Source organism: Magnolia sinica, chromosome 7 (genome assembly GCF_029962835.1).
Source record: "Magnolia sinica isolate HGM2019 chromosome 7, MsV1, whole genome shotgun sequence".
Taxonomy (NCBI): Eukaryota; Viridiplantae; Streptophyta; class Magnoliopsida; order Magnoliales; family Magnoliaceae; genus Magnolia; species Magnolia sinica.
The window spans coordinates 95,179,293-95,190,695 of record NC_080579.1 but is presented as its reverse complement, the minus strand read 5'-3'; the positions used below and the strand labels follow the sequence as shown (position 1 = coordinate 95,190,695).

General features: G+C 44.5%; 1 protein-coding gene across 1 annotated transcript; it reads left to right on the top strand.

The window, feature by feature from the left end:
• Positions 1-228: 228 nt before the first annotated feature.
• On the top strand, positions 229-6,694 carry LOC131251808 (pectinesterase-like). Its single transcript, XM_058252769.1, has 2 exons — positions 229-1,356; positions 5,948-6,694. Exons 1-2 carry the CDS (start codon positions 282-284, stop codon positions 6,637-6,639), a joined length of 1,767 nt encoding a protein of 588 aa, XP_058108752.1. The 5' UTR covers positions 229-281; the 3' UTR covers positions 6,640-6,694.
• Positions 6,695-11,403: the final 4,709 nt, after the last annotated feature.

Here is an 11,403-nt window from a genome sequence, read left to right as displayed (position 1 = left end):
CAAATTGAGCAAAAAATGAGCGGTCAGCACTCAAATCGATCTTTGTGTTATGCACCACCCACAGCCTGGTGAGCGATTTGGACGGAATGGATTTAAATATGAAAAAGGTTGCCACGTGTACAATGGATGAGTTACCACCATTTAAAAGATGGCAGAGAACTAGCACTGTAATCTATTTCTGACACCCGATTCACGCCCCTTCCATGATAAAAGGGCCACCACAGCCTCAGTTTCTCTCCCGCTCCGCTCGCCCCCTGCTCTCCATCCCTTCCAACGTAAAAATGACCCACACGCCGGCATTCCTCGCCAGAATCTTACATTCTGGCAAGCGAGTTTCCGCCGCGGCCCGCAACCACAAGAAGCTCTCCGTCGCCATCCTGTCCACAATCCTCATTGCCGTCGCCGTAATCTCCGTTGTCGCAGCCCGGAAGAACTCCGGCGATGGCGACTCCACTGCGTTATCGGTGACCGCCGGGTCCGGCTCCCACGCCATCCTCCGCTCCTCCTGCAGCTCCACCAGATTCCCGGACCTCTGCTACGCGTCGATCGCCTCCGAGCCAGGCCTCGCAGCGAGCCTGGCGTCGCAGAAGGACGTGATCGAGGCATCGATCAACCTCACCCTGAGGGCTGTTGAGCAAACCTTCTTCAAGATTGAGAAGCTGATATCTTCGCGCCGGGGCTTGTCCCGCCGTGAGAAGACGGCCCTCCACGACTGCCTGGAGGATATCGATCAGACGATCGACGAGCTCAAGGAGGCCTACGAGGACCTTAAGGTCTATCCGTCGAAGAAATCACTGTCCGAGCAAGCAGACGATCTCAAGAGCCTCCTCAGCGCGGCCATGACCAACCAAGACTCGTGCATCGATGGCTTCTCCCACGACGGCGCCGATAAGAAAGTCAGGAAAATCCTCCTCCAAAACCTAAAGAACGTCTACCACATGTGCAGCAATTCCCTGGCCATGATCTGTAACATGACAAACACGGATATCGCCATCCAGGGGTCCGGCGCCCCGAACCGCCGGCTCAATGAGGTGGAAGACGATAGCGGATTCCCGTCGTGGCTATCGGCAGGCGATCGGCGGCTTCTGCAGTCGTCGTCAGTCACGCCTAATGTGGTTGTGGCCGCCGATGGGAGCGGGGATTTTCGGACGGTATCAGCCGCTGTGGCTGCGGCCCCGGAGCGTAGTAGCACGAGATATGTGATCAGGATCAAAGCTGGGGTTTATAGAGAGAATGTGAATGTGCCGAAGAAAAAGACGAATATCATGTTTATGGGAGATGGACGAAGGACTACTATCATCACCGGCAGTAGGAATGTGGTGGATGGTAGCACCACTTTCAATTCTGCTACTGTAGGTACGTGCTTCTCTATCTCCCTCTCTTTTATCCACTCATTTCTGGTCGTTGGATTGAGTTTGTTGGACGGAGTTACTTGATACTCGGGCTGCGTATGGAGTTTGATACACAATCCTAACCCCTGACCGTTGGATATTATTCAATTTTTACCGTCTAATAAATGTCCGGCGATCTAATATTCTGTTAACCAATAACAGTGGTTTTTGGTTCGTCATACGTCTAAGCCGGTAGGCAATTGAATTACTTGTATATGTACGATTTATCCTGCACGCGTATCATTCAACACACTCTGCCAGAGTATCAAAGTGTCTCTCTTTGTCAGATTCCGTTGCAATGTGGGTCCCACCTCAGAACGCGCACCCTTATTATGGGACGCTGTTGTGGTGGGTCCCACATGAGGTACATTTTTTTGGATGAGCCACCCACCAGTCACGGTTAAAATCGTCAGATTTTACTTTTTTGGACTGTTTTCGAACCAGCGACACCTGTTTTGGGCAGCGCGTATAAATTACCAAACTTGTGGGGCCCACCATGTTGTATATGTAAAATCTACTGTGTCCATCAGGTTCTGTCCTCAATTCTATGATCTGGGACGAAAACTGAGCCAGATCTACAATTCAGATGGCCTAAACAGATCCCAACCATAGATTTGTGTGTGGGCCACCTTAGTGTGCATTTTTTATTGAGTAGTTTTCACAGTGTTTCCCATTAGAGCTTGTTATGCCGTTCAAATAATGTTATCACCTTATGGACGGAGTGGATTTACGTAGAAAACGTGTGGGCCATACAGAGCTTGAGTGTTGTAGACGATTTCGGTGCTGACACAGATGATCGGATAAGGAGGAAACGTCGTTTCTGGGAAATGATGCATGCCTGGTTGGGCGCTTGTTTTCTTTTGTCGGATATTCACACTATATTATCCCCTCCACGTGCAGTTGTCCCGACCGTTCGTTCGGTGGGCATTGGTGGATATGGGGTTCACCTTACCGATGACATGTATGAGATCATTCCAGTCAATTGAGCCATATTAACATTCCATCTAAAGTGGCCCACTTCATGAATGGTTAAAATCATGTTTTGCAGCAAATGGAGTCAATGTCTGACACGTAGTCCTTTCTCAATGTTTTACTTCTTAGAAAAATGTTGATACTCTGGCAGAGTGAGATGGATGATACGCAGGCACTTGGAAATTACTTAGAAAAGTCCACACGCGGCGTACAAATAAGTCAGACGAAACTGTCCAAACTGTGGGTTCCAGTTTAATTGTTTCCTCAACTAAAAAAATTAAGCGTACTTAATACCTGAGTATCACATCCGTAGACTTTTTTTTTAACAGCTAAAATAAAAATAAAAAATTATTCGTTGTTGATCTGAGTTAACGTATGCCACGTGTACAGCGTCCGAGTGCCTGTGTATTGAGCGTCATACCCTACCGGAAACGGATTGGCTATTCCCCCTGCCACCAGCCCGGTGGTTGGTGGTCGGTGCTCCGTGGGCCCCACCATGATGTATGTGTCTCATCCATTCGGTTCATCCATTTTTACAGATCATTTTAGGCTGGTTCCCAAAAATGAGAGGGATATAAATCTCAGGTGGACCACACCATAGGAAAACAATAGTGATTGGATATCCACCATTAAAATCCTCCTAAGGCCCACTGTACTGTTTATTTGACATCCAATCTGTTGATTAGGTCATATAGGCGCAGATGAAGGGAAAACACAAAAATCAGCTTGATCCAAAGCTTTTATGGCCCCCAAAAGGTTTTTAATGGTCGATTTGAGATTAGGATATACTTCGTTTTTGGTATTATGCTATAAAATGATCTGCAAAAATATATGGACGGCATGGATGAAACACATACATCATGGTGGGGCCATAGAGCACCGACCATCAGCCATTGGCTGGTGGCAGGCGGAGTAGCCAATCCATTCCCTACCCTACCAGAGTATCATGTAAATCCTCTTATTTTTATTTTTCCTTAAAACGCCGAGGAGGCTCGCCAAAGCTGCTCGCTCCTTCTGCACTAACTCACGATGATCCAGGCCGTGAACTTCAGTGTCATCAGAGATACGCACAATCCATACAATTACGATTTTAGAAACTATCGCACCTGTGTTATGGATGGCAATATCTCTTTTACATTCTAGCTGATCATTGCGGGGGCCTTTTAGGTAAACGGTCCAGATTTTCTTGCGGCGAGGAGAAAGGAGTGAGTATCTAAGGCGAGCCTCTTAGCATTTTTCTCTACTCATCTTGAGAAATGATGGAGCGCGGTGCACGCGGAAAGAATCGCTTTCTTTTCTTTGTCTCTCCCTTTTGTCACCTCGTTTTTCTTCCCTTTTGGCTGTCGAGAAAGCGACCTAGGATCTGAGTGATTTAGTTGAGAAAATGACTAAATCAACCCTCTCTTTCAAGGATTCCATAGATTTGGCAATTTATCCACGGCAGCATTGTGTAGCTCGATCAAGACCGCCTGAATCGCGGGCTCCATCGTTGATAGTGTAAGTTATGGCCCATAATATCAGTGGCAGGGATCACTGAATGATGATGTCCGTTTGTACGGATTGGATCCCTAGCAAGTTATAAACGAGTCTTAGTGCTTTTTGGTAGGTTAGCCAGCTTGAACAAGAAATCTAAGTCTTAGATACACCTAAATCCAGGTCATCCAAATTGAAAAATCAACACTGCTAAAACAATCTTAACCATCTTATTTGTTCCACTGAATTTGGACAGGGTACTTCTATTTTCAACCATTGATTTGATAGAAATAAACGGGATGGCCATCATTGATGAATCAGTGCCATTTTTGAACCATGCTCCATCCACATTAAGCTGTGCGATTTGGACGATCTGGATGGAGATGCACGAGTGTCAAGAAATCTAAGTCTTAGATACACCTAAATCCAGGTCATCCAAATTGAAAAATCAACACTGCTAAAACAATCTTAACCATCTTATTTGTTCCACTGAATTTGGACAGGGTACTTCTATTTTCAACCATTGATTTGATAGAAATAAACGGGATGGCCATCATTGATGAATCAGTGCCATTTTTGAACCATGCTCCATCCACATTAAGCTGTGCGATTTGGACGATCTGGATGGAGATGCACGAGTGTCACGTGTACCTTAGATGTACACCCATAACTATCGTAAATGTTTTGCGCTTTGACTACCTGTGCCTTGATTGACGTGCTTTGCATGTGGGCTGCAAAAACCATCCCTCGGTTTCAAAAACTTCCACCCTTGAAACTTCGAAAATCAACGACAATGATGTCAGCGGATCGCGGATGGGATTGGCTGGGACTCTGTCACCAGGGATATTCCCTGGACGCGGATTTCCTGCTGAGGCCAACATCATGTATATGTTTTATCCACGCCGTCCATCTCATTTTCCAGCTCATTTTTTTCCATGTTCCCAAAAATCATTCAGATCCAACTCACAAGCGGACCACACCAAAGGAAACAAGGTCGATAATGACACTTACTGTTGAAAAATTCCTAAGGCCCACCATGAAGTTTATTTTCCATCCAAACTGTTTATGAGGTTACACAGATCTAGATAAAGGGAGAAGACAAATATCAGCTTGATCCAATACTTCCATGGCCCCTAAGAAGTTTTCAACGGTAACTGTTCAATCTCCACTGTTTCTTGTTGTGGGATCCACTTGAGCTTTGGATCTGTCTAATTATTATTATTTTTTATCTCAAGCTCTAAAATGAGCTGGAAAACCGATGGATGGCGTGGATTAAACAGTTACAGCATGGTGGGCTCCAAAGAGTCAGGTCATGAGGGATATCCTTGCTGACCTGGTCTCTAAAAGCAATCCATGACCATCGCAGCGTACCTTCACGCTTGGTAGCGGTCTATTCACAGGGATTTTACCTTTCACTAACTAACAAGCGGCGGGTGGGCCACCCAATATCTGGAAACTTGGATAGTTGAATTTCTTTTAGCTGGCAAGATCAAACCCTAAATAAACTAGTGTCTTTGCAGGACGCCAATGTCCATCCTCTATCACTAAGTCCATATACATGCACCCTCCAATCGGAACCATCCATACTGTGGGTCCCATTGTGGACCAATTATCGCCAGAAAATCAAGATGATTGGATGATCCTAGCCCTTTGTTTATCTTGAATCTGAAACGCCGATCATTTTTCTTAACCATCCAAATGATGGTCACAAATCTAACAGTTAGGATCTTCTGATCAATGTGACTGTATGTTGTACTCCATTCACCATGGATGGATAGTCGTGATTGACGTGCATGTATGTCATAATTGAGCTGTGGCAACTGTATAAACACGCCAGCGTGTAGATCTTTGGGTCATATGGATTCACCACTAATTAGACGGTCAGGATCCACCTTCAAAGTTCACTACTCACGTGCTTGTATGTTCTATACCAAACCCCAATCATTTTTGTCTGAAAACTCTCTGATTCGACTCAAAGGTATACCGAGTTGACTCACGAGTCGATTGATTAACTTGCATAGTCCCAGTTTTTTTTTTTTTTTTTAATTATGTGTGAATGAATTTAAATAATCTAGACGAATGTGTTAACTCATCGTGATGATCTGATGCAGCTGTGGTTGGAGAACGGTTCCTGGCACGTGATATAACGTTCGAGAACACTGCAGGCCCATCCAAACACCAGGCCGTGGCTCTCCGAGTCGGGTCCGATCTCTCAGCCTTCTATCAGTGCGACATGCTGGCCTACCAAGACACGCTCTACGTACACTCCCTCAGGCAATTCTACCGCAGTTGTCTCATCGCCGGCACAGTTGATTTCATCTTCGGAAACGCTGCCGCAGTCTTACAGGACTGCGACATCCATGCCCGCCGTCCGAATTCCGGCCAGAGGAACATGGTAACAGCCCAGGGCCGTGATGACCCCAATCAGAACACTGGAATCTCCATCCAGAAATGTAGGATCGGTTCCACGTCAGATCTCCTCCCCGTCCAGAGCTCTTTCCCGACGTATCTCGGCCGTCCATGGAAAGAATACTCAAGGACGGTCGTCATGCAAACTGAGATCAGCAACGTGATCCAACCGGCTGGATGGTTCGAATGGAACGGGAATTTCGCCCTGAATACCTTGTATTACGCAGAGTACCAGAATACTGGCGCGGGAGCGGGAACTTCGAATCGTGTGAAATGGAAGGGGTATAAGGTTATTACAAGTGCTAGTGAGGCCCAGCAATTCACGGTTGGGAGCTTCATTGGGGGAAGTAATTGGTTGGGGTCCACCGGATTTCCATTCTCCCTTGGACTATGATTAGTTTCTCTCTCATATTTATTTTTATTGAGCGTCTGTTGCACGAGCGGTTTTCTTTTTTTTTAATAAGAAGGGGGACTATTTTGTAATATTATTAGTAGTTGGCACGTGTGATGCATGTGAAGAATAGAGGGGATTTCATGTGTTGTTGTGAGATGGATATCTACTCTTGGGAGTTTCTTAATGTTAGCGAGGAATTTCTCGGGCTATTTTTCTGTGATCGCAGTTTCTTACTTGGGGTGTGTTTGGATGCGCTATTGAATTGGATTTCGATTTGTGGTGTGTTTGGATGCACCACTAAGTGGATACGATTTATTAGTATAAAGGTGTGTTTGGATTTCGCCCATTTTTCATTTGAACCATCAGTTTTGCCAGCTCATGTTATGAGATGAGAACAAAAATCATGTAGAAATATTACTCGAGTGGGCCACACAATAGGAAACAATACGGTTGAAAATGCCCACTTATGAAAGCTTCCTGGGGCCCACCGTAATGTTTATATGCAATCTAAACCGTCCGTAGAGTCATTACCATTGGGATGAACTTAAAACACTGAAATTAAATTGATCTAGAAATTCCGTAGCACCAGGAAGGTTACAGTGGTGGGCATTTCAATTCCCACGTTATTTTGTTGCGTGGCTGAGAAAATAAAAATAAATTTTAAGAAATTTAAAATTTTATTGTTATTTGATAAAATCCAGTTTACAATCCTTTAAATAGTGATACTTCAGAAGAAGTTTCAAAATCAAACTCTAATTCAAACTCCTTAAAATTCGTGACCCGCTATAAATACTAAACTTATCATCTATAGACAGTGATGATTCCCAATAGACTTTCATGGTTTTCGGCCAAAATAGTAAGTGTCTATTTGCCTAAACATGTTATTCTCCTAAATTATCTTAGTCATTTTTATGTTGGTCATAACTATTAAAGCTTAAGAGTTATCATTGAAATAAATAGTAAAAACGAAACTAAAAAAGATTTTTAACCGTTGATCTGATCCATTAGACTTGGTTGGCTAAAGTAGCTTCTCTTATCCAAAATCATATATGATCGGTCGAATAACTCATACTGGTTTGCGAGATATATTCGTGTTAGGGTTCTGATGGTCGTGATCATTTCTACCTCTGATCAGGCCTTATCTGATCCATCTTAGACATGAAAGTGTCTGCAACCACCGGCTCTACATCAGTGGCCTACTTGAGTTATGGATCTACCTCATTTTTGGGCTCGTCCTAACGTGAGATGCTGAAACTGATGACAGGTGTGGATGTCTTGCCTACATGCTACACATAGCTTCCACTTATAGGAACTTCATGTTGGGTGGGGCCACAGGCAATTTCGCATCCTAATTGGAGCTTTTGAGAGGACCCACCACCCTACAAGAAAACAAGCCGAGTCTGTCCCTCGACTCATCGGGTGAATATGACCATTCAAAACTCGTTTTATCAACGAGTCAGAGCTTGAATGGACAGGGTACACCATTTTATCTTCTTACCCTTGAGGGCACATAATACAACCATTCAATCGCTGGGCCCCAGTGTGGTTGGATAATTCAGCGGCTCGGAAGTAGGGCTGTCAATGGACCCATCTGGCCCGTTGGGCTTTACGGCCACACTCACTTCATGCTAGGCTTGGGCGGGCTTATCAGGCCTGATGACAGGGCCGGACCTTAAACCAAAGCCCTTCTTCTCTGATCTTGGTCTGATTCTAACACTCTGTTGGCTCAGTTTGGGTTCGAAAACGCGAGCCCATTTGGAAATTTGGTTGGCTTGGGTTGGGCAAATTCGTGTTGGATTGGAAATAGTTACATGCACTTGGGTCCGTTGGGTCAGGTGGGGAATTAGGGTCTGTCCGGTTTCTGGCCGGGTCCGCTTGAAGTCTTGTAGGCTTGGATTGAGCCCACCAACCAACCCGTGTTCACCTCTACAGTGGGGCACGCCTATGAACAGCCCGGATCTTGCACAGAAGTGGACAGCAGTGTTTCTTCTGTGTATTTGTTGTGGCCTAACATGGGCCCTGGTCCGGGCCTAAACTGTCCCGGTCCAACCCATTGACAGCAATAGTCTGATGATACGTTTAGGATCGTCAATGAATGGTTGAAGAATATCCTACAAACTTCCTCAGCTTGAGAATTTCCACTATACTCAGCTTTTCAGTTTCTAAAAGTGGGGCCCAATGACAGGCACATCCATGAACAAACACTCGGATTGGGGAGGCCTTCTTCTGTCGTCCATTTTTTGGACAGCAATGAAGGGTTGGAAATCTGGTACTATGCCATCCCAGACATCTTTTGTGCATGAACACACGGAGAGCTTATATCAACGGTGCATATCTCGAACCATGGGGCCCCACTTGTAAGGCCACATGGAACATACCAAGTAGGGTCAATCTGATTAACTGGCCATGTTAACCAATTTGGGAGAGAAAAGAGCAAAAAGGTACTTTGAAATTACAATCTACGTTCCTTGAAATACAGATTGCTTGCTATTTTAGTTTTAACCACCTCTAGAGAGTCAGTCATCAATTGGATGGATAGGATGATCTGATCAGTGTGATTTTTGTGGTTGCTCATCCAATGTTTCTCACAATTTGAATGGTCTAGGTGGCCATACATGAGTGCCACATGCAAGGGGGAGCGGATTAGGTGAGACCCTGGATCCACTGAGATGGGTGGGACCCCTGAGTGTGGGGCTCATAGTGATGTATTTGCCTTAAATCCATTCCGTCCAACCATTTTGAAAGCTCATTTTAGGATATGGTCCAAAAACGAAGCTGACTCAAATCTTAGGTGGACCACACCACAGGAAACAGTCATGATTGAATCCCCACCATTAAAAACTTCATGGATTCCACAGGAATGTTTATTTTCCATCCAACCTGATAATGTCACAAACACCTAGATGAATAGACCACACAAATATAATCTTCATTCCAAAGCTTTTGTGGCCCACAGTAAGTTTTTAATGGTCAATCACCGATGTTTTCTTGTACTATGGCTGATTTGGAATATGGAACTGCATTTTTTTTTATTGTACCCTAAAATGAGCATTCAATAAGGATGAATGGCATGGATGTAGTCATATACATCATGGTGGGCACCACAGTCAGGGTTCTCACCCACCTGATTAGGGCTGTACATTAGCCAAGTTAGCTCGGCTTGGCTCGATATAGCTCCACTTGACTTGACTTGAACGATGAGTCGAGGCAAACTAAGCTTCATATGACCCAACTCGTTTTGAAAACAAGCAAATTTGAATATATAATAGATCTTGACTCAACTCAACTCGAATACAGCTCGGCTCTAATATATATATATATATATATATATAAATTAAAAAAATTGAAACTTAAACTATATCATACTCATCCATTCTTTTCTTAACATTTCCTTTCCTTATCTAACTCATTGCGCTTAAGCCTCTCTCTCTCTCTCTCTCTCTCCCTCTCCCTCTCTCTCTCTCTCTCTCTCTCTCTATATATATATATATATATATATATATATAGGTTAATCACGTGAACTTGACTTAGCGGTTGCTCAACTTACATCAGCCATATAGCATGCACTTGCCCGAGCTCTCATCCATCTCTCTCAGCACAAGCAACAAAGTATCCTCTATAGCTCTATCTAATATTACACAGGCACATTATTAATCGAATATTTGATTTGAGGATTGGGTCATTTAGAGTTAGGTGGGAAGCAGACTCGACTCGAATCGGGCTTGACTCAAAAGGTTTGGCAAACAAGCCAAGCTCAAATGATAAGCTTGAGGCTGAGTTCGAGCTCAACCTCGACCTCAAGGAGAGCACGGACGGGCCAATCCAAGCTTGACCACTTGGACCGGACTGGCTCCATGTACAGCCCTAACCTCGATGGATCCCGGTCTCACCTAATCCGAGTCCCCAGACATTTGAACCATCGTATGATGTAGCCCAGGCTTTTCTCTTCCCAACAGTCTACTGTGTACTCAGTTTATGTGAGAAGCTACGTACTCGCCATGCCACACGTGCCAATGTAGCATACCTGTGTAGAATCAAGACCGTTCATCAGTTGGATCCATCGTTCTAGACATTCTGTTTGAGAAATCATGCCAAGGTATCCTTTTAAAAAAAGGGTGACTTGACCAGCCAACACATAACATACGCACATGCACGCTGCTTTTCCGAGACAATCCGACAAAGCGAAGGTCTTGTCACGAATTAGGGGCAATTCCGATACTAATGACGTCCGATCCCAACCGTTGGACTCGGATTCGGTAGTGACCCCTCTTTAAGTACCGACGACGTAGGTGCTCGAATAGCTCTATAGCCCCACCCTGATGTATGATTTTATCCACCGTTCATCCATTCTTTCAGCTAATTGAATGAGCCCAAAACGAGGTACTTCAAATCTTAAGTGGGCTACACCATGCCACACCCACTATTAAAATCTCCATAAGGCTCATTTGCCATCCAACCTATTGATTAAGTCACACAAACATGGATGAAGTGAAAACATAAATATCAGCTTGAGCCAAAACTTTTGTGGTCCACATGAAGTTCTAATTGGTGGGCCATCAATCACTACAATTTCCTTTGTTGTGGGACATCTGAGATTTATATCTGGCTCATTTTTTGGGTTATATACTTAAAATGAGCTGGCAAAATAGATGGATGGTGTTGATAAATCACATACATCATGGTGGGCCTATACAACTTTTGGGGTTTGCCCTGGACCCTGAAATTGGTCCCAAGGCAATCTGTTCCGCATAAGCCATGGGTTCG

Coding starts and splice junctions, on each gene's coding strand:
- LOC131251808 (XM_058252769.1), top strand. CDS start 282: ATGACCCACACGCCGGCATTCCTCGCCAGAATCTTACATTCTGGCAAG. Junction 1,357..5,947: donor TTTCAATTCTGCTACTGTAG/GTACGTGCTTCT, acceptor GATCTGATGCAG/CTGTGGTTGGAGAACGGTTC.